The sequence below is a fragment of the Chionomys nivalis genome, chromosome 1 (genome assembly GCF_950005125.1).
Source record: "Chionomys nivalis chromosome 1, mChiNiv1.1, whole genome shotgun sequence".
In the NCBI taxonomy this organism is placed as follows: domain Eukaryota; kingdom Metazoa; phylum Chordata; class Mammalia; order Rodentia; family Cricetidae; genus Chionomys; species Chionomys nivalis.
Genome location: NC_080086.1, coordinates 107721702 through 107739518, shown reverse-complemented (window position 1 = coordinate 107739518; position 17817 = coordinate 107721702). Strand labels below are relative to the sequence as shown.

The 17817-nt window shown below is 46.1% G+C and overlaps 1 protein-coding gene across 3 annotated transcripts in view; it reads right to left on the bottom strand.

The window, feature by feature from the left end:
* Window positions 1–17597, bottom strand: part of Eipr1 (EARP complex and GARP complex interacting protein 1) — a 121052-nt gene extending 103455 nt beyond the window's left edge. The window contains exons 1-3 of one of the 3 annotated variants that reach the window (XM_057789143.1): window positions 17409–17597; window positions 9099–9182; window positions 1923–2055 (exon numbers count right to left, since the gene is read on the bottom strand). In XM_057789143.1, the coding sequence (XP_057645126.1) occupies window positions 1923–2055; window positions 9099–9182; window positions 17409–17450 (259 nt within the window). In that variant the 5' untranslated portion in view covers window positions 17451–17597. The remainder of the gene's footprint in view (window positions 1–1922; window positions 2056–9098; window positions 9183–17408) is intronic. The other 2 variants (XM_057789152.1, XM_057789160.1) reach the window with 2 other exon arrangements.
* Between the last annotated feature and the right edge of the window lie 220 nt (window positions 17598–17817).

Genomic DNA, 17817 nt, shown 5'->3' with positions numbered 1-17817 from the left:
CTCTTCAGGGCAGACGCGATGAAGCTCTGACCCAAGATGGATGTAGGCTAGAATCTCCCTAGTAAGTCACCACTTCGTGGTGCTACACACATTAATAGAAAGGGTTAATCAAGATGTGCGAGTTAGCCAGTAAGAGGCTAGAGCTAATGGGCCAAGCAGTTTTTAAATGAATACAATTTGTGTGTTGTTATTTCGGGGCATAAGCTAGCCAGGCGGCCGGGAGTCGGGTGGCAGGAACGCAGCCCGCTGCTCCTTTCAACACAGCCTCAGGTCTAAACATAGCTTCCTGGAGACCACTGTCTTGATGCACAGAGCACAGCTCTCTTTAAGTATGAACAGCTGCAGTTTCCCTAAAAGGAGGAGGAGTGGAGGGCTGGATTAGGTGGAGGCAGAATGCTGGGATGGATGTGGCAGCCACGGAACAGAAGCAATGATCAGATCGAGGTGACTACATACAGGTCACCTTCAGAGGTAAACAAAGTCTGCTCAAGTGATGTGGGGCAGCATTTGCAGCACTGTTCAACACAGCAGCTAGGTAGGGGTATGACAAATTCACCATCTCAGACACACCAAGATGAAGACGTGGGAAAGCTGTGTCCACAGACAGAGCAGCAGGTAGACTAACACCTCCTAAAGCAGCTCCATGATGAAGGGGAAGTCTATGGTGGGGCAGTTTGAATTGGAAACATACATATGATTGCTTGTCCACAGTTGGTGGAACTGTTTGGAAAAGATTAGAAGGTGTGGCCTTATTGGAGGGTGTGTCACTGGAAGTGGGCTTTGACGTTTCAGAAGCACACTCCATTAACAGTTAGCTCTCTCCCTCTGCCTCACAGTCATTGTAATAACAGGTACACTCTCAGCTACTGCTCCCGTGCCATGTCTTCCTGCCTGTCGCCATGCTCCCCAACATGATGCTCATGGACTCACCTTCTGAAACTGTAAGCGTGTTCTTAAACGCTTTTTGTATAAACTGCCTTGGTCAGGGTGTTTCTTCACAGCAATAGAAGAGTAACTAAGGTAGGGAAATTCAATGTGAAGGCCTTCCCAACAAATGGAGTAACATAATGTAAAAAGCTAAAAGTAAGAAATGAAGGATATGGGGAACACCAGGGTGTGTCTGCACACACTGTAACACAAGCACATGGAAGGTTAAGAACTCTAGACCAACTTGGGCTATGGAGGAAGGAAGAAAGGAAAAAGGTTCCAATGGAGGAAAAGGCCTTTCAGAAAACTTCTTTTGCTTTTCTGACCTAAATAAGAGACTGTATATTTAAAATACAGACAGGATGGCTTGAAGTTGAGACAGAAAGAAGTGAACATGAGCATACTCGGGAGGCAGAGTCTAATCAGAAGGTGCCTGAAGGCTTCCTGGTAGACACCCAACAGAAAGCGATGGACCCTGGCATCAGAGGGTCTCCTCTGAAACCGGCATCAGAAGTCAGTGAACAGACAAAGCAAGGACAGCTGAGGGAGAAGTGAGGTTAGCTCACTGCCTGTCTGACAAAAAAGCTGAAGGCCCCAGAGACTGGAGCATTAGGCTACAGGCAGAGACCTGCAGGCACATGAATAGACACTGGCATGTGCACGCAGCACTGCTGCTGTCAGAGAAGGCTGCATGGCAGCTGAGGACACCCAGTGTCCCCAACATCAGGGAGTGGGAAGGAGGCAAGTCGTTGCCACGCTTGGGGTTGTGTGGCTCACACCAGAGCAGAGTGCAACTTTTAGGACCTAGTAGTGCTCCTGGAATAAAAAACAACCCTGGACCACAAACATCTACTCTAAGTGTCAGTGTGTAAGGGTAGAGCCTAGGTAAATGGCCACAACTTCTAAACTGCCCACAGACCCATTAGCAATATAAAATCACTGTCACATGACACCCCCAGCTGACACACACACAGAATAATAAGCAGGGCACTTACTTTTGTTGTAGCAGGTGGCCAGCACGCCTTTATCTGCTGGGCTGGCACTGATGTGCCAGATCTCACCAGCTTGATGGAGGAGGACATTTTTATTTATAATGTTATTTTCATCATCAAAATCTATGATGTGGATCTACAAATAGAAGAAAAGGACAATCAGCATCTCAAAGGCTTTCCTCAGCACCTTAATAAGCACCGTGATTATAAAGAACAACATGCAAACGTAGTGACGGCTGCACTTTGAACAGGACTCCCCTGCAGTTCAGTTCTCAGAGCCCCCTCCCAAGGGCAGAGGGGCAAGGCCCCACAGAGTGCTTCCACAATGCCAAGCTGTGTAACGCGCCAGCTGCTTTTCTCCCACCTAAAAACCTCAGGTGCTAAATAAAGCCTCTGCTCTCAAGAGGCTGAGGGCACGCTAGTATCAACCTCGCAGTTTCTCAGGCCTGCTCTGTGGTTGACAGAAAATGGCAAGGGAATGCTGTCAGCTGAGGTCCAGGGTGGCCATGGGGGCTGGTGCCCAGCAGGAACCAGGTGAGCAGCCCCGTGGGAACCAGGTGAGCTAGCCGTGGGGGCTGGTGCCTAGTGGGAACCAGGTGAGCTGGCCATGGGGGCTGGTCCCCAGTGGGAACCAGGTGAGCTATACTGGTCCCTCTATTATGGGCAAGACTCAACTCAAGGCAGCAGTGACTGAGGTAGGTGGGACTTTATTTTAGTAAATTTTTATTTCTTTTTAAAAGTGAGGCCAGCATATCAGCACCCATGGTTATACACTATTAATTACCAGACTGTGAAATTCAGGTCTCTGAGTGACAAGGGTAACTACACCATCTCCACGCTTTGCTGGAGAAAAATTAGAGGAAATATAATGATTTTCACATTCAATCTCTCTGACCAGCACTCAAGCCAGTAGAAGACACTTACAAAAATATTCATATACTAAGAAAATGCATGGCTCTACAGGTTTCTTCCAAGAAAGCTCCCCATTGGCATTGATTACTGTAATGAAAGGGTCAAAGCCACCTTGATGCCCAGGATAAGTTCAGATGCTTGTCTGTACTTAGCTGTGGTAGGACCCCATGAAGCTATTTAGTACCTGGTAGACTATTTAGCAGTGTGGAAAGATGTCCATAATACAGATTTAAGAAGACAGGAACATAAAAAGGACTACACCAAACATGACACCCATTTTTGTTTAAAAAAGCACACGTGTCCCCAGCTGAGGAGAATTAAAGGAGTCTCTCTGGAGGTGAGAGTCATAGTCTTTGCCTTTGACATTATAGGCTTTGCATTTTTGATGGTTTTTCTAATGACAAATATGTGTGACTTTTGCTATCAAAACAAACTTTTTTTTTCTTTTGAGACAGGGTTTCTCTGTAGCTTTGGAGCCTGTCCTAGAACTCACTCTATAGATCAGGTTGGTCTCAAACCCTCGGAGATCTGCCTGCCTCTGCCTCCCGAGTGCTGGGATTAATGGTGTGTGCCAAAGCAAACACTTAATACTAAAGTTTTGGCACGATAGCTAACAGCATGTTTGTGTGGTGTGGCTTCAGAAGGCCTTTTGCTCATCCTCGATTCTTCCTCCTCTGCAGTGTTTAGTATAAAAATGACCCCATCCTCTTCCAAGAATTGTTCTGCACTCATCAGTGTGAAATGCAATCTCAGCAGTGGCCTAAAATGGCTGGTGCCGACCATGTACAACGTTGAGCAGGCCAGTTAGCACAAGCAAACCCAGCATACACAGACAGTGCCCTTCCCTGTGAGAAAAAGCAGGAGTGTCTGTGAGTTTCTTCCTGCCCTTGAGCTCAGTTCAACCGAAGATGAGACAAATTTAAAGTAACAGAGACCATGAGTGGTAGGGCTACTAAGGACTGGGGACACTGGACAAAACAACAAATCAAAAGTGGGTGGTGGCACAAGCCCTTAATCCCAGCACTGGAGAGGTAGATGCAGGTGGATCTCTGTGAGGTTGAAGCCAGCCTGGCCTACAGAGCAAGTACTAGGCCAGCAAGGACTATATGGTGAGATCCTGTTACAAAAAGTTAAAAGTCAGAAGATGGCTCATGAAGCAAAGGCACTTGCCACCCGACCTGATGGCTTGAATTTGATCCCTCAAGCCTAGATGGGGAAAGGAAAGACCTGACTTCCATATGTTGTCCTCTGACTTCTCACACACAATAAGTAAATAAAAGCAGAGATGGGAAGATGGCTTGGTGAGGAAAGTGCTTGCTAGACAAGCAAGAGGACCTGATTCGGATTCCCCAAAACCCAGGTAAAAATGTGTGAATGCAGGCATATGCAACCCCAACACAGTGGGGTGGAGACAGGACCCCACAGCTCACAGCTGGTCTATGGGGAATGGGTTAAGTACAGTAAGGAGATCCTGTCTCAAAAATAAGATTAAAGGGGGCCCCTGCCATCCATTGCTGCCCTCACAGGTACTCACAGTACCTGGACCCACACCCATCAAAGCTACTCACTTAAAGAGCCTCTTGGCTCTGGTGGCGCCCCATGCAGATCCTAACACACCGGCTGCTGCCTTTCCCAGTCTTCCACGGGCCTGGCCCAGGTGAACAAATGTCTCCCCCAGCCACTCACTAGTTCTCACTGCCTGAAGCCCCATGACTACAACCAGCTCTCAACTCAGGTCAGTGACAATGACAGTCCTACTGGGCTAAAGCTGGAAAGGGCAGGCCATTTTCATGGTCATGTCTCACTAATTTTCTCTAATGATACCAAAAACACTACGGTCTGTTTCCCTCTGTCACATGAGGCAGGAAACCTGAGTTCCAGCCTGAATTCTGCCACTTCCTGGCTGTGTTACCTTAAGCGAGTCAGCAAGTCCTTCTGGGCTCTTACTTCAACATTTGTAAATTTACAGAATTGGATTTCTAAATCCATTTAGCTAAAACCAATGTCCATCCTTCATCTATGAATGTAATTTAAAAAATGGCAACATTATTAAATATGTCACACTTTCCCCGATGTGTATTAGGTAAAGGCTGTGGCTCCCTACATATTTTAATTTCCAAATCACCAAAGATGCTTATCAGCACAGAGGATCCAACATACCCTAAATCCCAGGACCCCAAGATCTGTGACTGTGTCATTCAAAGCAAAGCTACAGAGAAACCCTGTCTCGAAAAACCAAAAAAAAAAAAAAAAAAAAAAGATGAATATTCTTTTGTGTCATGAAGCCAAGGCTAGCGAGATAACTGATCAGATGCCACCAGCTGTCTCTTTAGTGCCTCATTTAGATGTAAGCCTAAAGCTCAGAAATACCTAAGTATAGCATTTTTTTTTTTTTTTTTTTTTTTTTGGTTTTTCGAGACAGGGTTTCTCTGTGGTTTTGGAGCCTGTCCTGGAACTAGCTCTGTAGACCAGGCTGGTCTCGAACTCACAGAGATCCGCCTGCCTCTGCCTCCCAAGTGCTGGGATTAAAGGCGTGCGCCACCACCGCCCGGCCTAAGTATAGCATTTTTTAACCTTTATTTTTATTTTATCTATATGGGTATTTTGCCTCTAGGTGTGCTGTATACTACATGCATGCAGTGCCTGTGGAGGCCAGGAGAGGGCATCTGATCCCTTGGGCCTGGAGATAACAGATGGTTGTGAGCCCCCTTGTGGATGCTGAGAATCAAACCTGGGTTCTCCACAAGAGCAGCCAGTGTTCCTATTGTTAACTCATCTCTCCAACCTCAAGTATAGCATGATGGGGGCATAATCAATACAACATGAGAGACAATGAAGAGCGTGACTTCCAAAGGCAATAAACCGAGAAAGGGACTGGCCATCTTGGTCTCTGTCTCTCCTGATATGATTCACATGTCCAGCCTGCTCCAGGTAGACAATCTCAGGAAGAGCAACCAGCAGTGAGTCCTGGGGGTGCTCAGGAGTGCTGATAAAGCGGACTGCTGGGAAGTCCTTGACCTGCACACACCTGCACAGCTCCTGGATGGATTTCCCTTCACAATCCCGCAGACTCCTCATGCGCCACTGTATTACAACATACCACCAGCTGAGGGCCATAGCACACCACAGGACAAGGACACATGAGCTCTATGGAAAGTTCTGGGATGTTGACTTCAAGTCCCTCTAGCAGGCAAACTGGCAATGCGTTTTGAGGCAGATCTCCCTGACATCCAAACCTACAAGCCCATGGGATCCACTCTGGCAAAAATCACAGAACTGGAGCTGCAGGCACAAAAGTCCCACACATTATCATCTTTTTCAAAGAAAAATAATTTGATTGGATTGCCTACAAATATAACAAATGCCAAACAAAGTCTAGGACATTGTAGGATTTCCTTGTAAAATAAGCAAATGTGTTTTTTGTATTAGAAATAACTATGGGGACTGGAAAGACAGCTCAGCCATTAAGAGAGTGTACTGCTTCTGCAGTGGACTAGGGCACCTCTGACCTTCTCGACTCCTGCACTTGTAGGCTCATACCGCACACAGATGCACACACATACACATAATTAAAACTAAAGCTAAAAGAATTAAAAGACTGTTACCAAGGTGTCTAACCTTCCTTAACATAAAGTCATCTGTGACAACTACTTAGTGACAGGGTGACATGCATTAAAAGACCCTTAGTCCTCAGAAAATGTCCAATGAGTGGCACAGAAGAGTGGGATAAAATTGGGGGAAAATAGATACAGGAAAGAACTGACCAGAATCCCACAAGAGGAGCCCTACACTGAAGCCACTTAACCCAGAGGACAGGTAAGAGCAGAGTCAACAGCTGCTTTCAAGCTAGGGAAGAAGGGGATGCTGTCCCATGGCACAACTGGAGAGAGGCAGGCTCAGAAACCCTGGGAAGGAATCTGTAAGTTCCCACATGCCCTGTGGGTAGATTCAGAGACCACAAACGCATATCTTTTTTTAAAAAGACTTTATTTTCTATGTCTGGCTGTTTTGCCTGAATGTTTATCCACATATCACATGTTTCTAGTGCCCAAAGCATCCAAAAGAGAGCATTGGATACCCTGGAACTAGAGTTACCAGTGGCTGTGAACTACCATGTGGGTGCTGGAAACCAAACCTAGGTCCACTGAAAAAGTAGCCAGTGCTCTAAACTTCTGAGCCATCTCTCCACATCCCCCTACCCACCACTAAAAACATTTTCAGTTGTATTTTTTTCTCAGCCCATTATATTTTAATTATATGTATATGTCTGAGTGGGGGGTTTGTGCATGTGAGCACAGAGCATAAAGAGGCCAGAAGACGGCATTGGACATCCCTGGGCTAGAGCTACAGGCAGTTGTCCCTGACCTGAGTGCCAGAAACTGAACTCAGGTTTCTGCAAGAACAATATGTGCTGTTAACCACTGAGCCAATCTTTCTAACCCCTCAAACACACATTTTCATGAAAAATTCTGACAGCTTTGCTCTTAATCCTGCCCCATGTCCCCCATAAAGAAAGAGTTTTTGTATTCTTCCTATATAGCCCAGGCTGGCCTTTAACAAGTGATCCTCCTGCCTCGGTTTCTCAAGTGTTGGTTTTATAGCCGTGAGTCACCATGTCCCTCAGTGAGCAGAGAGAATGAACACTAGCCCACGGAGCGTGTTCAGGGTAAGGAAGGAGGCTGCCGCCCTACTGGCCAACCTAAAGTGCACATTTCCATGTTCTGATCACTTCTCGGCTTTTCTGAGTACCACTGCAGCTAACGTTGTTATACACAAAGCTTTTTCTAGGCTCTAGATACAGAAATTGCATGTTAGGTGACAGATGTTTACTTACAGAACTCTGTCTAGAAATGACTGCCATTCTACACTCCTTAGCAGCACACCCAAGTGACACTTCACCAAGCCTATGCCGCACCAGTATTAATCAACAACTGTTAACGCCATCACCTATGTGAAAATATTAGCTGGGTAGAAGCCTTCTACCATGGCCTTACATACCTTTCTTTTCACAGTGTCAAGAATAATGTACATTTTATGGTATCTATGGTCTCTCTGTGAGGTTCATAAAGCAGGCATGTTTATTTCCATTTTGATGAGGAAAATGAAGTTCAGCAAAGTTAACCCATTTGTTCAAGGTCATGCAGTTAGTACTAAGCCACAAACTGAATCCAGATCCCCGATGTATCTACTGCATTCTCCACACCAGCCAACACCAACTCCTATGTCCTCGTTGAGATGGGAGCATGACCTGTTCCAGGCTTAGCTACACACAGTACTAGGAGCAATCAGAAATGACCTAGTGATCATGATCCCCAGACTGCTTCTTAATCCTTATACATTAAAATCTATGTGACCATAAAACCAAACCAAACTACCAAGTAACTAAACACGGCTGGGCGGTGGTGGCACACACCTTTAGTCCCAGCACTCAGGAGGCAAAGGCAAGAGGATCTCTGTGAGTACGAGTTTAGCCTTGTCTACAGAGCGAGTTCCAGGATAGGCTACAAAGCTACAGAGAAACCCTGCTCGAAAAAACCAGAATAAACAAGGGTAACTAAACAGGGCTGAGGAAGATGGCACACTCGTTAAACTGCTTGCTACATGATCATGAAGACCTGAGTTTGGATTGCCAGAACCCACAGAAAAGCCAAGCATGATGGCACAAACCTACAATCCTAGCACTAGAGAAGCAGAGAGACAGATATCTGAAGCTCACGAATCTGGCCAAATCAACGAGCTCTAGGTCTGATGAACAACCCCATCTCAATATATAAGGTACTGCCTGGCATGGTGGCACACATCTCTAATCTCAGCATTTAGGAAGCAGAGGCAGACAGATCTCTTGGAGTTTCAGGTCTTACTCTGTTATTTTTACACACACACACACACACACAAAGAGAGAGAGAGAAAGAGAAAGAGAGAGAGAGAGAGAGATATTAAGAAAATACAATTGAAGAAGATACCCAAAGACAGTCTCTAACTTCACACATACACATGCACCTATGCATACACACACACAAACACGTACATACACCATACATACACATAAAAAAGAAGCACTAAACAGAACGTTTAAATTATTGTACTCAATGATTATACAGTTGGATAATAGCTAAGACTTGGAAATATATACTTAAATCTAATGAAAATTCTGTTTTGTGGCATTAAATTTTTTTAAGTGTTGCTTGAAAAATCAAGAGCAAAATGACTATGAAACTAAGAATAAGCTTAGTAATTAACATGTATACATTTGTCAGAAATAGTTACCTGATTATCATATTTAAGAGACTGTGTCCCAACCAAGAAGCGAATGGCATCTGTTTCTGCAGTTTGAGGTGTTAGAGCGCGTGCCTGAGGAGGGAAGAAATGCACACACATTTATGAAGTTAGGCTTAAGAGGCACAGACAAGTCGGCTCTTCTCATCTGCTGTGATGAAGGATAAATCAGCAGTGTCTAGAGGCGATTGCACACTTCCAACACAATTGCACTTCAAATCTGTACGTGAAAGAACTCTAAATGGGCACTAATCTAAGCAATAAAGATACAAATTATTTACCCAGCAATAGTTAAGTTGTGTAATAAAACCACCATGTCAGCAATAAATAGATTAATTCAACAAATTACATTTCATCAAACAACACAACACAACAGAAATGGCTTCCAGCAAATGCAATGCAGGTAGTTTAAGCCCACTTCCCTGAAGAGAACTAAAAAAGCTGAACAAAATGCAGTCTGCCTCAAGGCCTCAGAGTCTGTGAAGAGGCCCAGGATTGGTGACACTGAACCTGCAGGTTGAAGTCTGAGGAAAGCTGAGACGAGAACACGCACAGGGCAGGGCCCACCACAGAGAAGCTGGCACAGCCTTCACCACACAAGAACTCGGTAAGAGGGAGCAGAATTGTAACCAGAGCAACTGTGCGTGCTCTCAACCCTTGGTCTGACAGAGGAAGACAGAGCAGACCACTGCTCCCAGGCTGGGGGAAACCTGCCAGCAGTGAGTCCTCCACAGGAAGGGAACATCCCAAGTGATCATGCAGAAACTTAACCTTCACTCAAAACTGTCATTGCACAGACAAAAAACACTAAGGCAAAAACAAAAGAAAAATGGGAAAGGGCAGGAAGTTCAAATGGCCCATTCCCTAGAGAACAGGCCCTGGCATTCTAAGATGTGTCGAACAGGAAAAGTGTCACAGGCATCTGCCAGCTGGGTAGCCCTGAGCTGGATGGCCCCTCAGAGCGTAAGCCAACAGCTAGGCTTTATACCACATACCCCAGCTGAGCAACTGGGGCGACAGGTTGTCCCTGCAGAGTGGAATGGGCTTGGGCAAAGTGCCTCTGCGGGTAAAGCCATCTCCAGCTACAGGGTCCAACTAAGCTGCCAGCCACCGTCCAGCTCAGAAGTTGTGAGTCTTCATGAAGGTGAAGTCTAGGAAACTGAGGAGAATATAAACTATACCAACTACGATTAGAGTGTTCAATAATAGACAAAAAATTAAAAATTTCATGCTTTGAGAAAAAAGATTGCCCAAGTCTGACTGGTGCTTCCAGCTTATAAACTAGCTCAGCTCTCTGGATCCAGTCACTACCAGGACCCAGGGCAAGGCCCTGTAGCGCTCACTTTACTTCCTGCTGGGCCCAGGGAAATGTCTACATCCTGACTCCTAGACAGATGGCTGTGCTCAGACACACAGAGAAGGGACTGGAGACAGGGAGACCGTTCAGGATGTTAATCATGCTGGTGTCTGGAACCCGGAACGCTCTTGTGGCCACAGTTAGAGACAAGAAGAAACAAAGCAAGGTCAGAGGTGGAGTGACAGAGGGGAACATCAATCAGTCCTCTAGCTTCATTTGCTCCTACTTGGACATGTGGCAATGCATGTCCATGATCCCAGGCACAGGGATCATGAGTTCAAGGTCAGGGTGGGCTATCTAATGAGACTCTCCCTCAGAAATCAAGGGGGAACCAGCCAATCTGGAGGCCACACAGCTAAGCCACACACTGTTGGTTTGCCATAGATAAGACCTCTGCTGTGTGGGGTTACATGCTCCCTGGGCCCCTTTCACTAAGAAGTTATTCTTCACTTAGTGTGCAGTAGTTCATGGCTGACCAGAGCAGGACAAGAGGTTGGTGTCTGTATCCTTGGCAGCCTTGCCTTAGGTAATCCTATTATGCTCTGCATAAACAGTGGTCACTGATAAATATTTTGTCCAGAACTACAATATAAGCCTTGCCTGACCTAGACTTAAGTCTCTTTCCTCTGGCTTCAAAGCTAAAGGTATTTAATCAGCCATGACTGGAAATTCCAGACCATGGAAAGAGGGAAGAGAAGGGGCACCAGTTCCTGGAAGATCCCTGTTGTTCTCGGAAGAGACATGAACATTTCCCCATTTCTTAGCCACTCCCCTCATAATTGCCACCCATGATCCTTCTGGAAGAGAGATGCTCATCTGTGAACAAAGCTCCGTCTTTTCCTTTTACGTTCTTTATCCTCAACATTCCTCCCTCACTCAGGGTGGTGGTGGCAGCTGCGCACACCTTTAATCCCAGCACTCGGGAGGCAGAGGCAGGCAGATCTCTGTGAATTCAAGGCCAGCCTGGTCTACAGAGCGAGTTCCAGGACAGGCTTCTACACAGAGAAACTGTCTCAAAAAACCAAAACCAACAACATCCCTCCTTCAGATGCTGGGTTTCCAGTGAGAGGAGCCTCCAGTAGCAGTGACAGCGGCTTAAGAAAGACTCCCTGGGGCAGCTGTGCTGCCTTTACAGACGGAGGAGGAGCCATGTGCCCAGGACTGTGGGTAGCTCTGGACACTGGAAAAGGCAGAGTTACAGATGCCCTCATGGAGCCGCCCCAAAGTGACAAAGACCTCCCAGTGAACTGATTTTAGAAGAGTAAAGCCTTTACGGGGCTTCTCTCCTAGGGAACAGGAGAAGCCTCTAAATTTCTGTCCCCGTTGTCCACAGCCACTCCCTCACCAGAGCCTCCTTGACAGTCACAGCTGAGCTTCCAATGCTTTTACTATTTATTCATGTACTTTTTCTCTTCTGTCTTTGGAAATCAGTAAGAGAAAGAGTTTAACAGCTGTCTTGACCACCTAGTCTATATCATTTATATCGTTTTCACAATTCGTGCAAATTTCAGATTGCAGAAGACCTAACCACACTATCTCTATCCACCCCCTTCCCTAGGGAAAGCAGCATGAAACTCAACTGATGGTATATTTCAATAAAATGGAGGAACTAACTACCCATCCAGGGTGGCATACACGCTATGACATGTGGCGGTGTCCACTTACCATGTCAAGCAGGCGAAGGACACATGATCACTCCTTCCTCCCCCTCTGCACACTTGGACGGACAGTTTGGACATTCTTTTTTTTTTTTTTTTTTTTTTTTTCGAGACAGGGTTTCCTGGAACTAGCTCTTGTAGACCAGGCTGACCTCGAAGTCACAGAGATCTGCCTGCCTCTGCCTCCCGAGTGCTGGGATTAAAGGTGTGCGCCACCACCGCCCCGCCAGTTTGGCCATTCTTAAATCAGTTTCTGAAACTTATAATCCTTGTAGATGTAGATGCAGAAATCTGCACAAACATGTATCAAAAACCACGGCCTATCAGTAACATATCAGAACCTCTGAGCTCTGTCTTAATGAAACGCTTAGATTACACTGACTTTCAGAAGAAGGTAGCTACCGAGGATCTAGCCCCACCCTGGTAGGAAAACACAAGTGAGGGGCTCCACCTCTAGATTAGTATACAAAGACCTTCAAAGGCAACTTGGGTCATATAGGTGATACAAGGCCCAGAGTCCCTTAAAATAGGACCTGGGAGAGGACCCAACTGAGAAATGACTATTTTACATTAAAAGTCTTTCCTGAGGGTTAGAGAGATGGCTCAGTGGTTAAGAGCACTGATGGCTCTTGCAGAGGCCCTGAGTTCAATTCCCTGCACCTACATGATGGCTCACAAACACCTGTAACTCCAGTTCTTCATCTGACTTTCCATGAGCACATGGTACATAAACTACATGCAGGCAAAGCATTTATAAACATAAAATTAAAAAAAAATAAATCATTTTTTAAAAAGTCTTTTTTTGTATTTCAAGTTGATGGTGAAAGGCTGACACGCATGTTTCTCCTGCTCTGCGGGTGCCGTGGAAGTGTCTAAGAGGTTTACAGCCTAGACTAATCAAGAGAGAGAAGACAAACAGCTTCTTCATTTTACAGAAGGAAGAAGTCAAAATTAAGTGCCCTGCATTAGCAGCCATCTAATAAAGAAGAGAAATTCCAGAATGCAAGCATTCTTGGATAAAGAAGATAGGCAGGGACACATGTCACCTCGTGCATGCTACTTACGGTGCCCTGGAAAGGTGGGGTGGGGTGGGGGGACAGAGAGTAATGCTCAGAAAGCAAGCTTGCTGTGGGATAATCCTTCTGTATGTGATGAATATATGTTGCTCTCATTTGATTGATTAAAAACTGCTTTGGTCTACAGCAAAGCAGACTATAGCTAGGCAGGAAAGCCAAACTGAACACAGAGAGAGAGGGCGGAGTCGGGAGAGATGTGAGCAGCCACCCAAGAAACAAGATGCCAGCATAAAAGCCATGGCCAAGTGGCAATATATAGATTAATAGAAATGAGTTGATTTAAATGTAAAAACTACTTGATAAGCCTGAGCTATAGGTAAAGCAGTTTGTAATTAATATTAAACCTCTGAGTGACTACTTAGAATCGGTTAAAGGATGGGGCAGAACAGAGAAACCTCCATTTACACAAGCTGCCAGAATTCAGAATGGCATTACTGACCTAGAAGTATTTTTTTCAAATTCATACAATACATGGATGTGTTCTTGTTGTTTTGTTTCTGGAAAAACAGATAAGGAAAATTATTCTCACAAACAAATCTAAAATGTGTCTATAAAAGTAAAAGTCTCACAAAAAGTTTAAACGAGATCTTCCCATTTTTAGGAAAGGTTATTTGTTAAGCAGAATTCCTAAGGTTGCTTTATTCTAGCCAATCTGGTACCAGATCTGTTGCTCTATGTCAATTTCTTCTAGTAAGCCATTAGCAGAAAGAAAACAAACACTTTATAAGGCCAGAGATAAACTGGAAGAGTACTAAGGATCAGAAACACTGGCACAGACCACAGCAGCAAAATCACTATCTGGTTCAACAGTAGGCAAAAACGAGGATTAAATGCCACCACTTACGGACATTAACCAAAATTAAGTGACCTGCACTAGCAGTTTGGTCTAGTCAGAAATATAATCTAACAGATTCCACTATGTCAATGTCTGGAGAAGAGGAGAATGTCCGGCTGTCTTAGAGCTCTTACAGTGAGGCAGGTGACATGTTGCTGCAGTAAGAACACCAGACACCTTTTACAAGCTCATGTGCCCCTTGTTCTCATGCAGAAAGACTTGGGCATGTTTTTAATGAAACTTCTAGTCTGTGGTCTCCATGATGTAACCCAAACAAATAACAGGAGCTGGCTGACTGAAGGGTCCAGACAATGGCAGAAAATAGTCACCAGGAACTTAGGAATTTATGGCACTCCCTTAAAAAACTTATCATCTCACCTGGCTGCTTCCTAAAGTTGAAATACATGGTTAACTACACAGCAGACAGCCAACTGCACCTAAAAGCAGTGACCTTGAAAGAGTAATGCTAACTTAGAAAGGAAAGCAGTGAAGAAAGGCTGGGCTCTAACCAGAGAACAAGGCCAGGTGAGCGTTCTCCTGTACTTAGCACACTTCCTGCACAAACAGCCTCCTCATCAAGGCACCAGGAGAGCAAGCCAGTAAAAGTGATGGAGAGCAGACAACCAAAGGATCAGGGGAGGGAAAGAAGGAAGAAATATATATTATATATATACATATATAATATATATATAATTAAATGGCCACCTGATGAATTTTTAAACAAGCCATGGCTCAGTGGCAGACCACTGTACAACCATGAGGAAGACCTCAAGTTCCACCCCAACACCACAAAAAGCACTGATCACCTGGACTCTAAAACTCTGTGTACAAAAACATGCCTGCCCTGGGCATGGATGGATGGAATACACAAGAGCTGTACTTGTCTGTTCCCAACTCTCCTGTGACTCAAAGGGCCTGGCACACGGTAGGCGCAATGTAGTTATTTGATGTCGTGGTCAGTTTTGGGTCAGTTTGTCACAAGCTAGAGTCATCTGGGAAGAGGAACCTCAACTGACAAAATGCCTCCATCAGATTGGCTTGTAGGCAAGTCTGTGGGGCATTTTCTTGACTATTGGTGTGGGTAGTGCCACCCTTGGGTAGTGGTCCTGGGAGATGCAGCACAGGTAACTGATCATGAATGAACCTGAGAGCAAGGCAGTAAGCAGCACTACTCTATGGTCTCTGCTTCAGTTTCTAACACCATGTCCCTGCCATAAGTTCCTGCCCTGCCCTCCCTTCATAATGGACCTGGGAAATGAAATAAACCCCGTCCTCCCTAAGTTGCTTTTGGTCATGGTGTGTATCACAGCAATAGAAAAGCAAGTTAAGCCAGGCAGTGGTGGTGCAAGCCTTTAATTGCAGCATTTGGGAGGCAGAGGCAGGGGGGTCTCTGAGTTCAAGGCCAGTCTGGTCCACAGAAGTGAGTTACAGAACTGCCAGAGCTAGAGCAACACAGAGAAACTCTGGGGACGAGGGAGCTAAAGCAAACGAATAATGTCAAATGAATAATGAAGAGATTCCACCAGAAAAATGCTACCAAAGCTTATCTCAAAAAATGAAAAAAAAGGGAGGGGGGCTGGAGAGATGGCTCAGAGGTTAAGAGCATTGCCTGCTCTTCCAAAGGTCCTGAGTTCAATTCCCAGCAACCACATGGTGGCTCACAACCATCTGTAATGGGGTCTGGTGCCCTCTTCTGGCCAGCAGGCATACACACAGAATATTGTATACATAATAAATAAATATTTTTTTAAAAATTGAAAAAAAAAGAAAGTCTGGAGAGATGGCCCAGGGGTTAAGAACATTAACTGCTTTGCAGAGAACCCAGGTTCAATTCCTAGCACCCACAGGGCAGCTCACAACTGGTACACGTATACTGCATAGGCAAACGTGCAGGCAAAATACTGATACATGGAAAATAAAATAAATAAATCGTAAAAAAAAAAAAGAAAGAAAGAAAAGTAAAGAAATAAGAAGCCTGAACAGCTATGACCAGGAAGTACACCATGAAGATATGAGAATGAGAGTCCAGGAGCAGTAAGACAAACCGCCCTGACTGTTCCCAGCGGCAGGTAAGACATGCCACCTTGACTGTTCCACAGCCTGAAGCATGAGAACTCCCAGGTCAGATGAAGCCATCCCCACCAAAATCACATGCCGGCAAAAACTAGAAACTTCTGGAGAACTGTCACTAAGTAAGCTGGATCTAGCATGGGAAACGCATCTCAGAATTCAAGGATTACCCAACATCTAGAAAGCTTTTAGCGTAACTAACCAAAGAAATAAAAGTAAAGAAGGTGCTGGGAAGACAGCTCAGCAGCTAACAGCTGTACCCATCTCAGGTGGCTCAGGACCATCTGTAACTCAATTCCAAGTAGGCACACGTGTGGGGCACATACATGCATGCATGGAAAACACTTGTATGCATAAAGTAAAAATAAGCGAATCTAAAAAAAAAAACTCTGAAAAGCACATATCTGTAGATGATCCCAAGCACAAGGCTTCCTCAGGAAGCAGCAGGCTGACTCCGGCACAGGCCCAGTAGCATCCCCCGACTCCTCCCAACAGTGATAACCCTTCAACCCTCCCTAGCACAAGACTGCTGCACTCTGGCTTTGCGATTTAATGTGTGTCGCTTCGTGCAGATTTTAAGTCAACATCCTCCTGTTCTCTTCCACTATTCCTGTATTCATACAGCAGACAGGCATTCCTCGGCGTTTACTGTTTCCTACTCAGTGTGAGTAGTACGGAGCAATCTGAACACCGTTCATCGAACGTGTGTGTGCGCGCGCTTTCTCAGTTAGGTCAAGCTTGCGTGCGAACTTTGAGCCTAGAGGCTAACACTAACTGCTGGGGCTATCTCACTTAGCAATCATCACAGCCACCCGTGAAATAAACTGGGAGACAGTAACCCCATTCCACTACTCACTCCAATAAGTAACCTAAACTGCACACATCACGAATAAGAGTAAGGGGGGGGGGTAAACAAATAGAATTCAACGGCTATTGGAGGGGGAAAAAAAAAAGCAAATATGTTCCCAACCTGAGTGAGCAAAATGTTTAATAACACTCACCCAGCACTCCCCCCCCCGAAGCCCCTCCTTGTCGGTCGTGTATAGAGCAGTATCCAGCACACAAGTCAGTGCTCAGAATTGCTCAAGACGCCCGCAGTGCGAGTGTGTTTAAGACACCTGCGGGCCGAGCGCTCGCCCTCTGGAGTCCATGCCGGCCCTCGGCCTTACTCGGCCACCCTCCAAGCAGGTCCCTTCTCCCTAAACCCTGCCCGGGAAGCCCAGAATCCTCGCCGTCAGTGTGAGCACGCTCGCAGGTGCGGGTCAGCCACTGGCAGCACCGACCTCCGGTCTCCTCCAGGCCCACCTGAAACTCCAGGCCGTAGATTACCGGCGCGTCGTCTTCCATGACACACGGCTCGCCCTTCCACTCACGCCTCAGCGCCCGAGTCCGGCCTCACCGGCGAACGGCCAGAATCCATTCATTCATTCCCCGCCGAGAAAAAGAGACTCCACGCCCCGGGCCGGCTCCCTGATGGCTCACTTCCTGTTTTCTTCGTGGCGTCGTCAATACGCTCCTCCCCGGTGACCAATGGCGAAGGCGCTTTTCTCGTGCGCATGCTCATTTGGATCCTCAGGCGGGCTAGGAGCCGCGGGGGCTCCTGGGTCGGAGGGCGGGACAGGGAGCAAATGCTGCGGGACGGGCGGCCACCAGGGCTGCGCTCTAGCGTTCCCGACCTGCTCCCTGGAGCTTCCGCGGCCCACGTCCTAAAGAG